At 41.7% G+C, this 21,449-nt stretch overlaps 1 protein-coding gene across 5 annotated transcripts in view; it reads left to right on the top strand.

Annotated features, from left to right (window-relative positions):
• DCAF6 (DDB1 and CUL4 associated factor 6) overlaps positions 1-21,449 on the top strand; it is a 148,156-nt gene that overhangs the window by 36,423 nt on the left and 90,284 nt on the right. For all 5 annotated transcript variants that reach the window (XM_040337877.1, XM_040337876.1, XM_040337874.1 and 2 more), the window contains 5 exons: positions 590-682; positions 2,757-2,942; positions 10,080-10,193; positions 12,409-12,544; positions 16,985-17,199. In XM_040337877.1, coding sequence (XP_040193811.1) covers positions 590-682; positions 2,757-2,942; positions 10,080-10,193; positions 12,409-12,544; positions 16,985-17,199 — 744 coding nt within the window. The remainder of the gene's footprint in view (positions 1-589; positions 683-2,756; positions 2,943-10,079; positions 10,194-12,408; positions 12,545-16,984; positions 17,200-21,449) is intronic.

Genomic DNA, 21,449 nt, shown 5'->3' on the forward strand with positions numbered 1-21,449 from the left:
CCAGGCACCCCTTCCATAGACTCCCATGGTAAACGTCAGTCTAGTCATGGGCACAGTGTGGCATGGACACAGTGAGGCATGCAGATGGACACCCTAGGCTTATACTCAAGTCAATACGTTTTCCCATTTTTTGCCTTAGAGTGGGTTTGAACACATTTGCACTAGGAGAGCTCTCGCAGGAATGAAGATCCAGTTCATATAAACATTAGTATGGTGACTCAAGTTAGAAATAGTTTTTTTAGGTTCTGTCTTCCTTATTCTTTATATACTGCTTTAGGTGTCACTGACCTGGGACAAGCACACCTCTATATAATTTTTCTGGGGCACCACATGGGTACTTGCTTACTCCAGATCAGTGATTTACTCAGTAGTTGAGGTAAAGAGAAGAATGCTCCAGAGAATACACCTTTTATAAACAAGTTAACAATGGCCGTTATATTTGTGTATTGACAGATTACCTTAAAATAACTGCCAGATGACCAAACTCATTTAGCAAGTTTCGATGACATAAGCAAATGCCTGATGTCATTTGTTTGATGCAATTAAGGATTACTTATATTTTTAACCTTCCCTTTTTTTTTGCTAATAGGTAAATTCGATTTCTTGGAATAGCACAGGGGAATACATACTATCTGGGTCTGATGACACAACTTTGGCCATTTGTAACCCCTTCAATAAAAAGGTAAGTGAACCCGTAATGGTTTAGTATTACAGCCGGGGCCGAATCTAGCCTGTCTGATGTGGGAGGGGCAGAAAAAATGTCAGGGGGCAGAGGATGTAAGTCAGTAGGGTAGTGCACAGGGGTTAGCTGGGCAGAGGTTAGGGTCTGCAGTTTTTAGGGCAGTGTACAGAGGCCATTTGTTTGTAGGGGAATAAAGGGTAGGTTTGTAGGGCAGTGTACAGGGGTTAGCAAGGCGGAGCATAGGGGTCAAAAAGGGCAAAGGATGAGGGGGTCAGCTGGGGAGAGTACAGGGGGCCAGCGGGCAGAGAACAGGAGTTATCAGGTCAGCAAGGCAGGGTCCAGGGTGTCAGCAGGGTAGTGGAAAGGCCAATGCTGGCAGAGCTCCTCCTCCCATCCGCCACACTGCGCACAGCCTGGGCACCCAGCAGACCTCTTGCCCACACAGCACGTAGCTGACATTGGAATCCCTAAATGACACAGTCACAATCTGCATAGTGTGTAGCTGGCTACTGCAGCTGCACTGTCATTCCGACCAGGGAATTTTACAGAGCAGAACTGCAACATGGCAACCAGCTACACTCTGTGCAGATCGTGACTGTAGGGTAATATGATTTTGGCTATGTGCTGTGTGGGGCGGAGGAGAACTATTAAGTGCCCTGTGTGCCATGCGAGCAGTGCTGGGACAAGGTCATCTAGCGCACATAAATATGACAAACTGTGCCCCCCCTGATGTGTGAACATCATGTCTCCTCCCTCCTCCTCCTTCACCCTTCTCCCAGCTCAGATTGTTCCCCCTGCTAGCACAAATCTCCTCTGAACAAAAAAAATCACCCCTCCTAGCACAAACCCTCCCCAAATCCGTCCTCCAAGCACAACACACACCAAATGGCTCCTCCCAGCACAAATCCTACCTCCCAGCAAAATCCTCTCCCCCCAAACCCCCTCCTGATGCCGCGTACACACGATCATTTTTCAGCATGAAAAAAACGTTGTTTTTAAAAAAGTAATTTAAAATGATCGTGTGTGGGCTTCACATAATTTTTCAGGTTCTGAAAAACGACAAAAAAAAAAAATCGAAAATGCTGCATTTTTTAACGTCGTTTTAAACAATGTCGTTTTCCGGGTTGTAAAAAATGACCGTGTGTGGGCTAAAACGCTGAAAAAAAACGTGCATGCTCAGAAGCAAGTTATGAGAAGGGAGCGCTCGTTCTGGTAAAACTACCGTTCATAATGGAGTAAGCACATTCATCACGCTGTAACAGACAAAAGCGCGAATCGTCTTTTACTAACACGGAATCGGCTAAAGCAGCCCAAGGGCGAATGGAACTTCCCCTTTAAAGTGCCGTCTTACGTGTTGTACGTCACCGCGCTTTGCTAGATAATTTTTTTTAAAATGATGGTGTGTAGGCAACGTCGTTTTAATGATGAAGTTGGGAAAACGTTGTTGTTTTTTAGACATGCTGAAAAACTATGTTTATTTTTCATGCTGAAAAATAATCGTGTGTACGCGGAATAACACAAATTCCTCCTCCTAGCACAGTCCCCTCCAAATTTACCTTTCCCAGCATAAATCCTCCCTCCCCACCCAAATACCCTCTCCTAGCACAAATTACCCCCCCCCCCCCCCATATCAAATATCTTTCTCGGCAGATGTAGGCCCCCTATCCCCTATTGCTACCACCAGTCCAATCTAACGATCCAGTGTTATCTTCTGTATGAAGGGCATGCCACTGTTAGAACTTTACTGCTCACAGTTCACTCCACCAGGCTGCCTCATCTTGTCCTGGCTTTGAGTGTGAGGATTGGGGAAAGAACCCTGGATTTTCATTCTTGTCAAGAAAGCCTAAAATTTTCCCACAATAGGTACCGTTCACTCTTTCCCTTTTTTTTTTTTTTTTACCCAATGGGAAATCTTACAAATGGAGCATTGTTTTTTAGTTATTAAATTAATCCTGGGAATCTGCAATTTCACAGCAATACACTGGCATAATTATATAAGTGAAATATTTCTGCATTGAAAATAGCATTGTTTTTGTATGTTAAAATGTTCAAGTCTAATTTTCCAAATTTTTAGGTCTTGACAAGAATCCGCTCAGGTCACAGAGCCAATATCTTTAGCGCAAAGTTCCTGCCACTTACCAATGACAAGCACATCATTTCATGTTCTGGAGATGGAGTCATTTACTTCACAGACATTGAAAAAGATACAGAGACAAACAGACAGTGCCAATTTACATGCCATTATGGAACAGCATATGAGGTGTGTGATGACAGATGGCTGTATATAATTATATTTTCTGTTAAAAACATTACTTTATCCTACATTTCCTATTAATTGTGTATCACGGCTACATACTTGGTGCTTGATTTTATTTTTTTTCAGGTACTTGTGTATACAGTATATTTTATTAGAGTATAGTCTGTTCATCTGTTTGTATAATACTTTGTTTAAACTGATTTGAAAAAAGTGTGGACCTAAAGCAAACTAGTTTTGTTTAGGGAAAAAAAATTCCCTTCTAGTTAACTTTATACTTTAAGAACACCCTCTTTTACCATGTAAAAGGGTTCTTATCAGTATAGTCAATCAGTACTTTCAAGACTAACCTGAAGGACTGAATTACACTTTTTTGTTACAGTAACAAGCACGTTACCGCAAAACACGGTAACACACATTGGGCCAGATCCACGTACCCTGGCGCATCTTTCCGTCCGGCGTAGCGTATCTGATACGCTATGCCGCCGTAACTTACAGCGTATTTTTGGTATCCTGAAAGAATTTGCGCCGTAAGTTACGGCGGCGTAGTGTAAATTTGGCGGCGTAAGTGCGCGCAATTCAAATGGATGTGATGGGGGTGTGTTTTATGTAAAAATGTCTTGACCCGACGTAAATTACGTTTTTTTTTTTTTTTTGTACTGCGCATGCGCCGTCCGTGGGGGTATCCCAGTGCGCATGCTCGAAATTAACCCGCAACAAGCCAATGCTTACGACGTGAACGTCATTCCAAGCAAAGCCCTATTTGCGAACGACTTGCGCAAACAACGTAAAAAATTCAAAATCCGATGCAGGAACGACGGCCAAACTTAACATAGGATACGCCTCATATACGCCGAAAAAAGCCTTACGGAAACGACGTTAAAAAATGCGCCGGACGTACGTTCGTGGATCGCCGTATCTGGCTAATTTGCATACTCGACGCGGAAATTGACGGAAACACCACCTAGCGGCCAGCGTAAATATGCACCTTAGATCTGACAGCGTACTAAGACATACGCCAGTCGGATCTAGCACAGCTTCAGGCGTATCTTGTTTTGTGGATACAAAACAAAGATACGCCAGAAAAAACTAGAAGTTAGGCGGCGTATCAATAGATACGCCAGCGTAACTTCTTTGTGGATCTGCCCCATTGCATGCATTGGTAAAGTGTTATTCTTGAATGGTACACCAACACAACTTCCTCAACTCTTCTGCACTGTAGCTTGCCCTGCCAAGCATGTCAACACATGGTGGCGTGTTCTGTTACAAAAAAGGGTCCTGTCTGATTTTTGGACACACTGGGGTGCGTTGGCAGCACATACAAAGTGAATTAGCTGCCTTAACTAGTTGAGGACACTGGGTGTGAAAACAGGGGGGCCTCTATCTGAGTGTGGAGTATTGAAGGAGACTGGGTGTGCTACACATGCCCATAAAAATTTAATCAAAGTATACAAGACATGTGTAGCACATCCAGTCCCTCTACCCTGCGGCCAAGCATCCTTTCCACTTGCTTCAATTACAAGCTCTTAAAATAAGCTCAAGCTGTTGCTTCTGCTAAAAAAACAATATCAACCCTGATGAAACATACAGAAATACATTGGAAATGGGGGGCATAAGAGCACCCAGTAGAGCCTTGAGTGCCTTGAGTATGACCTGTAAATATGGTTTAGGGTACAGAAATACATTAACACTTTTCCTTTCATCTGCATATCATAGGAAAGCGCTTTGGCCCTGTTCCCTGTACCGGCATCCCATTATTGTCTATTGGGACACAGCTGCATGGACGCATCTGCTGTGTCTCAAAATGATGTGCGGTTGCAGGTCCGCACTAAAAAAAATGCCTGGTAATGGAGTATTACAGGCTGGTACTCGAGTGCCTAAGTATTACATGAAGAATTCTTCTTTTTTTTTTTTTTTTATCTATAAGGGTAATGAATGTTATTGCTGAAACAAAAAAAGGGTCCTTGGCAGAAATGGGGGGAGGTCTATGATGTACAGGTGTAAGAGCTTAAGTGGCAAAGTGTATGTTATCCTAAAAATCATATCTGATAAATGTGTCTGTGTTTTCATGTTAATAGTATCTCTAGCCTGTTCTTTATTTAGTTTTTTACCTTGGTGATCTGCCAGTTCCCTTTTTGCTTTCTGCTTGAAACTGAACACTTCAAACGGAGGAACAGATCTGTGCTGGTGTGGTCGGTTTCATCACTCAGATGCCTGTTATAAGTTACAGGATGACATGCTGCCCCAAGGCGCGTGTTCAGCGACGGAAGCTCCCAGCAAGAGTCTTGCTGTTAAAATTGCACAGTACAGAGTGGTAAAATTGTTCCTGTTTACACTGCCTGCCTGCCCCCCACCCGCCTACCTGCTTATATAATGCAGACGCGGTGAAGTCACGGGAAGAATGGTGAAGCCTTATTCAGGTTGGGCTGGTGGCATGGGTGTCCTAAGCAGAGGAGGACATGCGATGTGGCAGGGATTTCCAGTCAGTGCATGAACCCATTCGGGAGAGGGAGATGGTAGGGTGGGTGGACTTGGAAATGCCTTTTCAGGTACTGGACTGGAGAGGCCTGCTGGGTGTTTTCAGCATGGGGAAAATGCCCTAATTTTACAGGTCTCCAATGTATGTGTCGGACCATTGGTTTTAAAGTGCCCTGTTCACACCATAGACCTGCGCACAGGGTTTGCTGGAGGTGCCTGGGCACACCCTAATCCCCCCATGTGCATTAGCATTATCCAGGGCGGCACCAGGTGGGTAGTTGGGGGTGCCAGTGTAAATGCCCCTATTATATGGCTAGGTTCAACTTTAGGAACATGTTACACCCGTATCTAGGGTGTAATGTAATATGATCCCAATCAACCGTCTCTCACCACCAGAGCCTCCTCTTTGTGACAGCTGGTGATGATCATGTGTGTTTGAGCTTTGGGGTGCAAACCCTAATGCAATAGGCTGCACACACCTACAGTTCACACCATACATGTGTGGTGTGCCAGAAATTACTTCCTCCTTCGCTAGGGCTTCATTTAAAGTAAGAAACTTTAAAGTTGTTTTTTTTTTTTTAATACACAGCGCCACAGCGCAACACATGGCAGCATATTTATGACCATGTTAAAAAAATGCAGGTAAAAGCATATCAAATAATCAAGCATTTTAAATGCGTACTAGTGTTTTTTTCTTTTCCATGGATGATTTTTTTTTTTTTTTGTTAACTTGCAGTGTGCTTTTTAATTTGCTAGAAAAATTCTCTAGTCCTTTCTCTATCACAGCCCTACCCCTCCTGCTACATCAAGTCCCTTCTTCTGGAAGTGTTTAGTCATTCGCTCTGCTTGGTCTATCATCTCCACTTCACTCCTCACCTTTCTAAATAACCTTTAATGTGGCAGTTAGGGGAGCAAAGAGGACATACTGTAGAGGTTTACTTGAGTGATAGTTCAGAGTCCTTTGGGACTGCAAACATCACATGATGGCCGCTCCCATCAACGGTCTCAGGGCTTTTGATTGTCCATACAAGGGAGACTTTTACAGGTAAATAACCTGCAAGAAATATAACTTGCATATACTTTGGGGAATTATTTTGTTGAAATTAATGATCTAACAGCTAAGCTACAAAATGCCTTTTGTTTTTTTATATTATACAGGATTTATTATAGGATTTACACTGTATATAGTGCCAACAATGTAAAGGGGCACAGTAGGATTGCAAAACAGTTTGATACAGAAGGAATAGAAGGGTCTTGCTATTGCTGTATCAATCGTATGGTTCAATATGAGAAAAAGTGAGCAACAGTTTTGGCCCTAATGCCCTCTCCCCAGTAGCACACAACTCACTTTTTTTGCCCACTTCTTCTTTCAGCCACTGGAGCAGAGAATATAAACAGTACTTCAGGTATTGAGGAGCATCTTATTCACTCCCCTCCCTTCCATGTGTCGGTGTTTCTTCTTCATGATAGGCTCATTGCCCTTACATGGGGGATCAGGGCCACCTCTAGAAATTAATAGAGTAACTGTGGTGCACGTGAGCAAAGAGCATAGCGTGGCTTGGCCTGTTTTGAAGAAGAAGCCTGTGTAACGCTGGACAGGGTTGCAGGTAGAAGTAGGGCCGAAAATTACTATTTTCATAATCGATTAATCGGCCAGCAGATTCGTTGGCCTGCATACAGAATGCATTATTTGTTTACATATCATGTATTACAGTGCAGCACACATACAGCCCAGTACACCATTCATACATGTAAGTGCCTGAGAACTTGTAAATGTGTGAGCAGCAATGCCTTATGGGACATGTAGTCCTGGGCAGGATGTGAGTGGTTCTAAAAGCAGAAGTTTTCTTTACCTTGCTAAAGGTGCACTCTATACTATACTTTGCAACTTGCTATTGGGGTCACTCTAAAGGCAGGAGGAGCCAGAAGTGTCAGCAGGGGACCCTATAAGAGGAGAATCCAGGCTGCTCTGTGCAAGATCATTACACAGAGCAGGTAAGTATAACATGTTTGGTTGGTTTTAACTAAAAAAAAAGATGGTGGAGGTTGATAGACTGGAGGTAATAGAAGGCATTACAATTGTATTTAAAGTAAACTTTTACCAGTATTGTGCATTATATGTAATATGATCATACCCATGAAAAAATTAAAAATAAAGTCTCAGCTTTTAGTACTACTTTAATACAAACTATTTCTATCTCCCTTTCCCTTCATACAGCTTAATGTCGGACTCCTAGTTAAAATGCCCATATATCCTACTTCTGGGTGTATTTATTATATATGATATAAGTAATATATATTACATTTCACTGTTCCACAGTAAAAAAAAATATAACCCCTTTTTATAGTAGCGATTATCTGCTCTTTGTGTAAATGGCTAATTTTAGTTTAGTTTTTTTTTAACCCCATGATGACGGGATACAAAAAAAAATCATGCTGCTGTTACTAAACATTTTATGCTTGGTTCACACCTAATGTGTGTGTTGTGTTTGTTTTGTATTTTTTGTGCTTTTTGCAGAAACGCACTACAGTTCATTTAACATGGTTTGCTATGGGACACATTCACATCTGCTTTTTGCAGCTGCTGCGTATTTGGAAAGGGTCAAGAACGTTTTCCAACACAAAACTGGGTTTTTGTTGTTTTTTTGGTTCACTACTTCAATGAAAAAGCTGCAGAAAAGCATGTAGTGCGTTTTTGCACAAATTTGTGTTTAATCTGCCCAACAACAAATTGGACAAAAAAAGCATAAAAAAAATGCAAATCGCAGCAAAAGCATGTGCGCAAAAATCAAAAACGCACTGCAGAAACGGATAAAAAGCAACCTTTTTATGTGTGCACCGTGCCTTTATGCCGACCACACGGATCAATTTTCATACGAGAATATTCATACAAAAAATCTTTGTACATTCGCTGAATGAAAGAATGCTGTTTGAAATTTTCACTTGCTTTGAGCATTTTGTTTTAAAATGAATGCAATTTCTGAACAAAATCCATATACACTCCTGAAAACTCCTTTGACCAAGAAGTTTTATATTTCTAAATTTTCCCATCTCTGTGGTTGAAAATGAACGTTAATTTGACCCCCACTAACAATTAGAAAATTTGAACGACCTTTCTTAAAATTACATTTTTTTTTTTTTTTTTTTTTTTTATATATTAAGGAAGGCATTGTTTTTGTATGACAGTTCTGTCTGAAAATCTACAAAATAGTCTGGCCCAGATTCTCGTCCAGCGGCGTAATTTTGTGTGGGCGTAACGTATCTGCTTTACGTTACACCTCCGCAACTTAGACGGGTAAGTGCTGTATTCTCAAAGCACTTGCTCCGTAAGTTGCGGCGTAGCGTAAATCGGCCGGCGTAAGCCCGCCTAATTCAAATTTGGATCAGGGGGGCGTGTTTTATGTAAATGTACTGTGACCCAACGTGATTGACGTTTTTTCCGAACGGCGCATGCGCCGTTCGTGGAATTTCCCAGTGTCCATTTCTCCAAAGTACGCCGCAAGGACGTCATTGGTTTCGTGAACGTAAATGACGTCCAGCCCCACTCACAGACGACTTACGCAAACGACGTAACTTTTTAAAATTTCGACGCGGGAACGACGGCCATACTTAACATTGTTACGTCGCACTTATGCCACCATATAGCAGAGGCAACTATACACCGGGAAAAGCCTAACGTAAACGGCGTAACTTTACTGCGTCGGCCGGGCGTACGTTCGGGAATTTGCATATCTAGCTAATTTGCATACTCTACGCGGAATTCGACGGAAGGGCCACCTAGCGGCTAGCGTAAAAATGCAGTTACGATCCGACGGCGTAAGAGACTTACGCCTGTCGGATCTAACAGATATCTATGCGTAACTGATTCTAAGAATCAGTCGCATAGATACGACGGCACAACGCGGAGATAAGACGGCGTATCTGGAGATACGCCGTCGTATCTCCACTGAGAATCTGGGCCTCTGTCTTTTTTTTTTTAAATAAAAAAATTGGATCCGAGTCTGATATTTACCAGATTCACCCTTTTAATAGTATATACAGTATATCTCTTCTGTCTGTTATTCTCAGAGTGGATTAGAGATTTTGCTACCTAACCATATAGTTGGTTATTTATATTTACCACTGCATAGTGACATTTAAGAATAAATTGCCCTTTTTTTTTACTTATTAACTAAATTATACACCACACTTCTTTTTTTTTTTTTAAGTTCTTAACCGATTGATCAAAATAATAATTGGCCAACTAATCAATTATGCAAATAATCGTTAGTTGCAGCCCTACATTGAAGCTGTCAGAAGCAGGGCTGCAGGTAAGGAATTGAGTTGCAGGGGAATGGGGGCTCCATAAAGAACAACTTTTTTCTTAAAGTATAAAACTTTATGGAAAGCAGTCTCGCTGTTTTGTAAAAATATGGATAAGACAAACAAGCAAGTAAAGCACAGCCTTTGTACAAGACATGCAAAAACTTGACGTTCATCATGTACATATGAAATAAATAGTCGCAAACAGTCACCACTGGATAATGTTCTGTTAACCGTTGGAGATATATATATATATATATATATATATATATATATATATATATATATATATATATAAATTTAAATAAAGGATGTTCAAATACTGTTCGGAGTAAAAATTTAATGGATGAAATCTGTTTACAGATTATGACTGTTCCCAATGATCCCTACACATTTCTGTCATGTGGTGAAGATGGCACTGTGCGGTGGTTTGATATTCGCACCAAGACCAGCTGTACAAAAGAAGACTGTAAAGATGTAGGTTTAATTATTTTGTTAAATTTTTCATATGGAATAAAAAATAAAAGCCATGTATAAATAGCTTTTTATAGTTTTATCTGCTATTTAGCATTCAGTTATTACATATTGTGTTTGCGGGGAATACGTATAGATGATTATTCAGGTTAAAAAAAAAAAAGTGTTTAATGCATTAAGTCTTTTGGACATCTTTTATAAAAACAAAAGAGCATAAGGTTCTCTATGAGAATGGAGTACTTGTCTGCGGTAACCAATCTGGTTGCTTTGTGTAAGTTGCCTATTCATATAAAATAGTTCTTGCACATAATACTAGGTTTTAAACTAAGTTACTATAAACTACATTCCACTTCTCTGCACTTAGGTTTCATACTGATCTGAGTATTAGCTGTAAGCATTGTTTGATGGTGTATGCAGCCTGTTATTTCAAGGGCTTCTAAATATAGAACCAAGCCTCTCAAGTCAGGCACATTGCTAGCTCTCAATGTTCAGTAGAAAGGTTTTTTACATAGTGTTTTGTGGTCAATGACTTTACATCCCTTAAAAATGTGTATAGACATTGCAGTCTTTATTACTTTTCACACATCTGAGCTTATCTTTTAAGGAAGTGTAAAGTGCAATTGGAGCACAGCATCCCTCAGCTGCCAAGAATACTGCAAAGAGTTGCATGACTGTTCAAATAGTTTTTTTCTGTTTTAAATAATCCTTTGTAGGTAGTTCAGTAGGAATATCCCCTAAATAAAATTGTGCTGCATCACCTAATATACTACTATACTACATTAGTATAGTATACTACATTACTTTATATACTAATATAAGTGCTGGTTATCTTTTAACATACAGCTAATTCGACTTCTGATTGCCATCTTTGACTGGCCTAACAAAAACTGTGTTGCATTTGTGTTTTTTTTTTAAATTATTTTTAATATTATTTATTTTGATTAGCCAGTTGACTGATCAAAAAAAAATGCATTCCACTTCCACACATTCAAGGTGGATAAAGGAATCCTCCCTATGATATTGTATTCTTACAGTTGGGACTCCTCAGCTGTCAAAACACACTGATCAGCACTGCATGCACTGATCGAACACTAATTTTCTAATGCCTCGTACACATGATCGTTTTTTCCATCGGAATAAACTCCGACGGGTTTTTCCGACTGAATTCCGCTCAAGCTGTCTTTCATACACACGGTCACACCAAATTCCGTCCGTCAAAAACCCAGTGAAGTGCAACACTACGACGAGCCTAGAAAAATTAAGTTCAATGCTTCGGAGTACGCGTTGAATTGTTTCCAAGCATGGGTGTTCTCTTTCTTATGCCGTCGGAATTTCCGAAGGAAAAAGTCCGATGGGGCATACACATGGTCGGAATATCCGATGAAGAAAATTCCGTCTGACTTTTTCCATCCGAAATTCCGACCGTGTGTACTTGGTCAACTCCTCTCAAATGGCAATGACCATAAATGTGTCAAAGTTTGGCAGGCCCCTGCTGCACTAGCCACATTTTGATCCCTGTATGGCCTGTTTTAATCTAGAGAAATTGCTATGAGAGATTCTCCTGATCCTCTCTATCCAGATGGGAAAGGACATCTTAGACCTTGCTAATAATCTGCCTGTAAAAGGGCCACGACACATAAATAACTGGAAACAGCTATTCAAGAGCCACATTGAGGTGTGTGGGCAAGACAGTCTGATAATTGGTTCCATTGCTGCTCTCAACAGTATGGCCCCATGACACTTGCCTAAATTGCCCCTATTATGACATATTTTCTTTTCACTGTGTATGATCACATCTGTTGCAGATCAGGCTAAATGTCAGGAAAAAGTCTTAGATGACTGGATCTGCAGGAAGCTTGAGGATCTTTGTTGATGGATTTTTTTTAAAATGGGTTTTGCATCCCCATACAAGTCTGTGCAAAACCAGCTTGAAGCAGGTCACATACACCTGTCATTAAATTCTGAGTGATCTCTTAAATGAAGCAGCTCAAACTGATGGCATTGTCTTTAGTAAAAGTCAATGAACACTGCAGCAATCCAAGGTTAATATTTAATAATGTTATTTTCCTATCCTGCTTCCCAGGTAAACCTTTTCCATTTAAGTTCATTGTAATCTAATTTATGCAACTGTTCTCCAGCCTATTCTATCCTATCCTCTGCCAAAATGTGCTTGCTTGCCTACCACATTTTTACTTTTTTTACTTTTTTTTTTTTCTAGGATGTTTTAATTAACTGCAGACGTGCCGCTACCTCAATAGCCATTTGCCCTTCAGCTCCGTTCTACCTTGCAGTTGGATGCTCTGATAGTTCCGTGAGAATCTACGATCGCCGAATGCTTGCAACAGGAGCAACAAGTAGGTTTCTGTATAGGTGGTGGTAGTAGATTACACAAGAAAAAAACTAAAACTGTAAAACTAGTGATGGGAAATCCAAATTATTAGATGAGAACACCTGTTCCAGTGTCTCAAAACATGCGAAGTAATAAAAAAGAGAAGTGGGTTGTGGGACTTTAGATGAGGCATGGATCTGTATCTGTAATTGTCTAGGATATCAGGAATGGATAAATTGTCACAATCCCTTGGGGGAAGTCTCTGGAGCCATAAAGAATTGCTAAGTAATCAATCCAATAAATGAAATTCAATAGGTAGATATGAAAATAATATATTGTAATGTATCCTAATATAGAATACAAAGATCATGCATACAGAGGCATAATACATATAGTGTTGGTCACATTTAACATATTTGATATTCACAATGGATGAACATGATTAAAAAAGCAAAACATATCAAAATGGACATACAGATAAAGTGATCTAATTATCCTAATAAATGGGTACAAAATAACAATTGATAAAATTCATAATTTAGGCAAACTTTGGCTTGGCATCCCTGAGTATGGACTCAACGCGTTTCTTGACGTTTAAAGCCAGTCATCAGGAGTAGGATGCGTAGATTTTAACTACAGGAAGAATAAGTCAGATGAGTAGGTCAATGGGGTCTCAGGAATAGATCATGCTTTCAAAAAGAGAGCAGGGTTAAAAATGTATACATTACCAATGACACGATCCAGATAGATAGCCCAGTGGCCCCCAAGTGGGAGTGGGATGATGGCCCTGGATGAGCTGTCTCTCCCGGGGTTGGGGCAGGGACAGATCCCCCATGATCCAAGGACTCTCCAGCGAATAAGGAGAGCCAAAAGAACGGTAGCGAAAAGGCATCAGCCCAGGAGAGAATCGGACAGCCACAGCACAATGCCAAAACATGAAGGCACAATGGGGGCACCAATGGGTTCTAATGAACAAAAAGGGGAGTGAGTGAAAAAATGAAATTAACTGAAGGCCACACAAACAGTGTCATCTTAAGAGCATTATAGGCCCCCGGGCAATACAGTGCACTGGGGCCCTGTCTACACAATCACGCACGAGAATTTACTGACAAAAATTATAAAATTTACTGGCAGTACCACATTTTTTACTGCCACTGCAAAAAAAGTACCTAAAATTACAGTTTTCAGGGCCGAACAATGCAAATGTCAGTATTTAAACTATAAACATATAGCTAGTGCTTATGGCAATGTGTTTAAAGTGGATGTAAACCCAACAATTTTTTTTTTTGTTTTTGATGTCACAATGTAGAGTATAAGATTCCCTATCATCTGTGCCCAGTCTTGCCACACAGAGTTAATCCAGCGCTGAGCAATCCTCTTTTAATGTTCAGTGAAAATTAACAGAATTCCAGATAAAAACTTGCCAAATTATAAAGTCTGTTTCTCTGTTCTTGCTTTGTGTTACAGGTTATTTACATATCCTGGTAATATACAATGAACTTTGGATCACCTCATATTATGATAAACATAACATAACATATGATAAACCTGTCCAAGCTCTAGATATGTAAATAACCTGTAACACAAAGCAAGAACAGAGAAACGGACTTTATAATTTGGCAAGTTTTTATCTGGAATTCTGTTAATTTTCACTGAACATTAAAAGAGGATTGCTCAGCGCTGGATTAACTCTGTGTGGCAAGACTGGGCACAGATGATAGGGAATCTTATACTCTACATTGTGACATCAAAAACAAAAAAACAATTTTTTGGGTTTACATCCACTTTAAGTTAAACAAAAGTAAAAAAAAAATGTCTTCATTGACATGAAGGTCAGGTTACTATAACCCAGCCAGCACAGAGTTTCCTCTTACATCAGAGTCTGCAGGATTCCCCCTTACAGTGAAAGGGAACTCTTATGTAAAGGGGAACGCTGCAGATCATGATCTAAGGGGGGAACTCTGATGTGGAGGGGGGCTCTGGTGACCAGAGGCCACCTTATATCAGAGTCCACTGCTTTCTCTTTCCCACTTACATCAGGGTCCGCAGACTGAGTTCCCCCTTGCATTGTAAGGGGGAATCCTGCAGACTCTGATGTAAAGGGGAACTCTGATGTGGGGGGCACTCTGGTGACCAGAGACCACCTTCCGTAGAGTAAATACGCTAAGGTAAGGGGGGTCACTAATATAGGAGGGGGAACCTTTATATCAGTGCCCCCTTACATTTTTGCATTCACTCCCCCCTTACATCAGCAACCCCCCGCATTCGTGGAGGACCGGATCTTCTCTGTGATTTCCGCAAACTGGGCATGGGCAGTTCTAACCCGTCACTCTCCACAATTTTTTACTGGGGTTGCTGGGCAGCCAGTGGGGCCCCCCAGGCAAGTGGGGCCCCCGGGCAACTGCCCAGCGTGCCCAATGGAAAAGATGGCCCTGCACACACAGAATGTATTGTGGATTATCAAGCATCAATCACACACTGATTGTGGTCACCCATTTAGATTGCTTGATAATCCACAATACATTCTGTGTGTGGCCTGGTGATTGGTTGCTAGGACCACTTGGCAACCAATCACCTGCTGGTCAGCTTGGAAAGTTAACTCCTGCAGCTCCCACCCTCTACTATTCAGCGCTGCTGTGTCTCATGCTGTATAGAATTATTCTGCTCTGCCTCCTGCTTTTTTTTTTTAGTGCCTGTAATCAGCACAGGACCAATTAGCACTGTCTAAACAGAGGGTCAGGGGGTCATGCAGCCTCATAGTCAAGGGAGAATAAAAACTCCTACATGCTTTAACCAGAGCTCAGCCAGACACTAATAGAAGTCACAAGACTGCTATATACTGCTGATAAGAAAATGTATTTTAGCAGTTTACATTTACTAAAATAATTTCATTTCTGTGTACTGTGGGAAACTAGATATAGTGAATGCAGGGTCCTTGGTTTAATGGCAAAAAACAGAGCACGGGGGTTAATACCAAGCAAAAAAACACCTCTATTGAAAGCAGCACACTTGCATGTCAAAAATCGCCAATCCCCCAGTGGATAGTTACACAACATTTTGGGACACCAGAGCTGATCAGCTGAAAGTACACAGGCAATGCATGGCCACCAGGCATGCATCAGCAGGGGCTCCAAAGCACCAGCAGGTAGTATGGAGAGAAAGGACTGGCAGCGTCTCCAGCCACACTGAAGATGACAGCCGTCAGAATCCTATGGTGATGTCAGGAAGGGAGCGAGCATAACGCCTCTCAAGGGACTTTGCCCTCTTTGTCCAATGCATAAAGGTGCATATATACAGTGAGGCACGATGACAGACATACAAAATAATTTATTTTAGGTTAACATAATGTTTTAAGGCTCCCACAGTTAGACTTGTTTTTTGAAGCAGACATTTATCCAAATGTTTCTGATTGATGGTTGCTCGCTGAGTAATACTAACCACAATAGAGTGATTTTTTTTTTTTCATGAGAAAAATAAAAATGTATTATATTTCAACTTGCCATTCCTTAGATGTAGTCGCTGCATACGTTTTTTCATTTTCAGGCTTTTGTTCTTCATTTTTTACCTAGTTAACCTGCCAATAGAACACTTCCTGTAATTGGGTGACAAAACTCACTAACCATACTTTATCCATGGAGGAGAAGCAATGTCATCCTTGGCCGCTCTTCTTCTTTGGACTGCAAATGCCTCCCTCTCTTTATTCCATTGCGTAGAGGGGAGCTGCTTTCCAGTGCACAAAAGATAGCTGATCACTTTACTTGAGACTTTATTGCACGGTTTTTGACAAGATCAATAGTAATTGTTCTGTGTTTTGATCAAAATGTATTTAGCGTTAAAGGGAAACTAATGCAGTCACCGCATCTAAGGGCTGGTAAACTTTAAAATATATATTTTTTTAGATATACTGCACTTAAAGGAGAAGTATAGGTTTGTTGTTTTTATCAGTTTTATACTTACCTAGGTGGATGCGGCATCGGTCCCCTGGTGCCTCTGCACTGAGAACCGAACACCGCCGATAGCTTGGTTTTTACAGCTCCCCAAGCAGAGAGCTGCAGACTGTCAGCTCTCTGCTCTGCCCTCTCCTTGATCACTGGAGTGTTGAGCTTTTGAGGGATGAGTAGCAGCCAGCTCAGGCTCTCAGCGGCTAAGAGGCTAAGCCAGGTGTCGGTCCAGGCACCTGGCGGATACCGACCCCCATTGTCGCAATGACGCGGTGTCTGGACTTCTGTGACGTCAGCAGAGAGTAGATTTCAGTCCGCTCTCTGTTGAAAACGGGTCACAGGACTGCAAAACTGACTGCACTCCTGTGATCCACAGGAGAAGTACAGCTATACGAGCTTTGGCTGTACTTCTACTTTAAATGATCTAAAGCTGACCATAGGTGGTAAAGGCCAGTTTGCTGGTTAAGTATGATAGAAAACTGTTCATCTTGTTTTATTGATGGGTGCCTTTTCTCTTCTGACAGCCAATTATTCAAATCGCGGAACTACAGGAATGTGTGTACGGTTTGTCCCCTCACATCTTGCAAACAAATCCTGCCGTGTTACCTCCTTGTGCTACAGTGAGGATGGGCAAGAGGTTCTTGTGAGCTACTCATCGGACTACATTTATTTGTTTGATCCAAAAGATGACCAAGCAAAGGAGCTCAAGTTTTCTTCAGCTAGTCAAAGGCAAGAAGAAGTAAGAACCTTTTCTGTTACAATATTTATTAAAAAATTTGTTATGAACGTCATAATTTTTTTTTTTTTATATTCTCCTCCATTTTTTTTTCTCCCTCGTATCTCCCTCTACCTCTTGCAGGTGGAGGGTGGATTGGGGGGGGAGGGGAAGAGAGGGAAGGGGGAAGTAAGAGACATAATCTGAGGGTGCTCTTGGGGGGGGGGGGGGTAATGTATGTACTTGTATCTATATATTTATGGTGATTTTTTTGTATTTTTCTTGTTGTCTTTATTTGTTCATGTTTCCTTTTTTTCATGTATGTGTTGTAATTTGTTATAATAAAGAAAAGAAGCAATTATAAAAAAATGAACATCATAAAATAAAGCGGCAAAGAATCCTTGCCATGCTCTCTCATCATGTAACAATACAAATGCATAGGGAACAAAAGGAAGGGGAAGTAGTGGGGCATAATTGAGGCTTCGCGAATAAGACAGGTCAACCTTGGTGGCCGATATAGGCATTATGGTGAGCATGAGGTCCAAACATATCATAGGTGGTTGCATAAAGGAAACCCACGAGGCCCCCGCAGGTGGAAGAGAGGGTCCACCACGGGGTAGCCCTACAGTTCCTTACACCATACACACATAATCCTAAAAGCTTTTAACACCAATATCGTGAAACCTTTATGAAATATTCTTCAAACAATTCAACTTTTATCTTGCGTTGTAGGCTGAAGTCTGTTTCCATTGTCGGCACACAATGCATTATTTTATGGGAAAAGTAACTCCCACTGCCGAACATTTGTAAAAAAACAAGTAAAGTAAGGGGAAAAATGGGGGGGGGGGGGGAGTGAGAAAGATCGAAAAGAAGAGGAGGTGAATCCATCCAGGAGTCTAATGCCCACCGTTCCTGAAATCAGCACTTGGTCTGGGACCTGCAAGTAAGCAAGCCAAGGAGACCATATTTTGTCGAAAAGAAGTAGTTCATCTTACAAGACACTAACCATTTTTTTCATTTAGCATTATCCAAGTTAGTTTACGCTTCATTAAGGCTATAAGTCTATAAATGGACTTTTCCAGGCGGATGCAATAGCAATTTTGGCTGCCAGGAACATGAAATATATTTAAGGTTTGTGTGTGCCTTGGGACATTTTCGACTGGTTTATTCCGTAGGGCAATATTTACATCTTTAATAATATTGACCGACGTAACAAAGAATAAAAGCGTGCACTCTCATCCAAAACCGGCACACTTGAAGACAAGTTCACCTTGTATGTAAAGGTGTGCCTATCTGGCCACATCCTCTGAAGCAGAATGCTGACGTGCCTGGAAACCTTTTACTAGCATGCACTTTTGTAGCTAGCCTCAATCAAAACCACATTTAAAACGCCTTTGTGAATCCATGTGCTCCATTTGTGCCAGTCCTCTGCCTCAGGAAATATGTCCAGGTCCCTCTCCCAGGACATCTGATAATTCAACTTGGCTGTAGGGTTGCAGGGTTGTAGAATAGTTTATATAGCATAGAGACCAGGTGCATGCACCTATTTTCAAACATGAAGTGTACTACTAGTCTGGGTTGGATTGCTGTAGCGATTTTAGGAACTGTATAAATTTGCTGTAGATGGAAATTTTCAGAGTGGGGCATCTCCAGACGGTTAACGAAGTGTGATAGAGGACGTAACCCTCTGATCGATATAGTCCCTAATGCGGTAAAGACCCTTGTTTAACCACCAGTCAAAGCCTACAGCCTGCAACCTTGGTGGAAATAAGGGGTTGCTAAAGAGAGGAGCTGCTGGTGTGTGTGGTGAACGTAAAGGCCATCTCCTACAACCCATGTCCCATAGACTAATAGAGTGGGAAAGCTTAGGGCATTATATCGCTTTACGATGTTGCGAGGGAGACCAAAGTACTAGGTCCGTTCTGGGTGGGGAACAAGCTTGGGCCTCCAATTTGGCCTATGTTTGCTATGTAGTTGTTGCAGTTGAGTTAGTTGTGCTGCTATATAATATTTATTTATATAATATAATATTTGGCTTTCCCAAACCTCCCATTTCCTTAGAAGTGTACATTGTGGACTGTGCTATTCTGCTGCCCTTGGTACCCCAGATATACCTAAAGATTTTTGATTGAAATTGCCGCGTTGCGTTAACAGGGACCTGGATGGGCAAAGTTCTGAAATTGTACAATAGCCTGGGAAGGACAATCATCTTTACTGAGGTAATTCTCCCCAAGACAAGCTCACATCGGACCATGCCTTCACGTTGGGGTTGTCCCGATACCAGTATTGATATCGGGACTGATACCGAGTATTTGCGGGAGTACGGGACACGGCTGCAATATGTGGGGGGACACGGCTGCATATATGTGGGGGGACACGGCTGCATATATGTGGGGGGACATGGCTGCATATATGTGGGGGGACATGGCTGCATATATGTGGGGGGGACATGGCTGCATATATGTGGGGGGACATGGCTGCATATATGTGGGGGGACATGGCTGCATATATGTGGGGGGACATGGCTGCATATATGTGGGGGGACATGGCTGCATATATGTGGGGGACATGGCTGCATTTGTGGGGGGACATGGCTGCATTTGGGGACACATTTAAAAAAAAGTATTGGTATTCGGTATCGGCGAGTACATAAAAAAAAAAGTATCTGTACTTTTACTCAGTCCTAAAAAAGTGGTATCGGTACAACCCTACTTCACGTCCTCCAAAAGTTTAGTGAATAGTGGTGGATAGTTTGTCTTAGATGGCTGGTAGATGCAGAAATGCCTTCTCTGCATCTACCATTCATCAGATCAGTCAGTGGGGCTGCAATTGGGTATGAAAAACTGCCTGTAGTACCCTGTGATCCCCAGGAAGCACAAACTTGTTTGTTTTATAGGTTGGGGTCACTTCTCGCCTAGCCTTGGGTTTTCTATAGGGCTTTACGTTTACATGGACACCTGGTTCTCTAATTATGCCATGCTGTATAACACTGGTCTGTCTGGGTAGGTGAGAGAAAACATCTCCTATTCTCGCTCACAAACTATTTTAAGCGCACCTTCAGTAATTTTTTTCAACTTTCCATCTATTGAATCTTCTGCCCTTGTTTTAATTCTGGATAGTAAGAAAAAAACTCTGACATTAAACACCTTATACAGCCCACTTCCTGTTTCTTGTCTTGTCATTAACCTAGGCTTATGACATCATGCACAGCTCTCTCTTATGTGAGAGTTTGTCAGGAAGGAAGTGGGGTAAGTCATAAGAGAGCCAATGAGGGCTGCAGCGCTGAAGGTGTGCCTCTGTGTGTGTCTGTGTAAATCCAGGAAGTTAACAGGCAGCAGCTTCAGCTGCCCACAGTTAAAATGGATGCAGGGCAGATTTCTGCAGCATATTTGGCAAGTACAGAATCACAGTACATATAAAATAATTTGCAAAGTGGTTGGAGGGAAGTTTTCAAAATGTTTTTCTTGCCAACTATGTGAGCAGACTGCAGTTCCTCGTTAACGTCCTTTCAGTTATGCGTACCTCAGGTGTCAGCAAAAAATCCCAATTTCTCCCATCTTTGTCCACCACCTTTTTTTTACATGCTTTTGTGCATTTTGGTAAATCTCTCCACAAGACCATAAGTTTGGGGGTGGTAGTGAGTGTGGAGTTTCTTAGTAGTTCCGTACAAAAATCATCTTTTCTGATTTCTTGGACAGGCACCACATTTCGACGACTCTCCCTACTCGAGTCCTTCTGACTGTGTGTGTGTGTGTGTGTGTGTGTGTGTGTGTGTGTGTGTGTGTGTGTGTGTATGTATGTGTATATATATATATATATATATATATATATATATATATATGGGCCCCCCTGCGCCGATTACCGGAGCTGTCGGCAGCGGCGGAGGCGATCGGGTCCTGTCCCCTGCTCGGCTGGGATACGAGTGAGGGCAAAATGGCCCCCACCTGTCCCCATAGCATAGCAGGGCGGAAGCGACGTCAAAACGTCACTTCCGCCAATGCTTCTTAAAGCGGGGGTTCACCCAAAAATAAACTTTTACATTAGCTACATCCCTCCAGCATACTGCTAACATCTGCAGTATGCTGTTTTTTTTTTTTTTTTTTTTGTACTTATCGTTATACGAGCCCTTGTTATCCGGCTCCGAGCGGGGGATTACTTCTGGGTATAGGCGTTCCTAAGCTGAGAGGAGTTGATTGACGGCTGCTAAAGCGCGTCACGCCTTTCGAAAATACCCAAAGTCACACTCGGGTGTTTACGGCGCCTGCGCAGTCAGC

The sequence above is a fragment of the Rana temporaria genome, chromosome 2 (assembly GCF_905171775.1).
Source record: "Rana temporaria chromosome 2, aRanTem1.1, whole genome shotgun sequence".
Classification (NCBI taxonomy): Eukaryota; Metazoa; Chordata; class Amphibia; order Anura; family Ranidae; genus Rana; species Rana temporaria.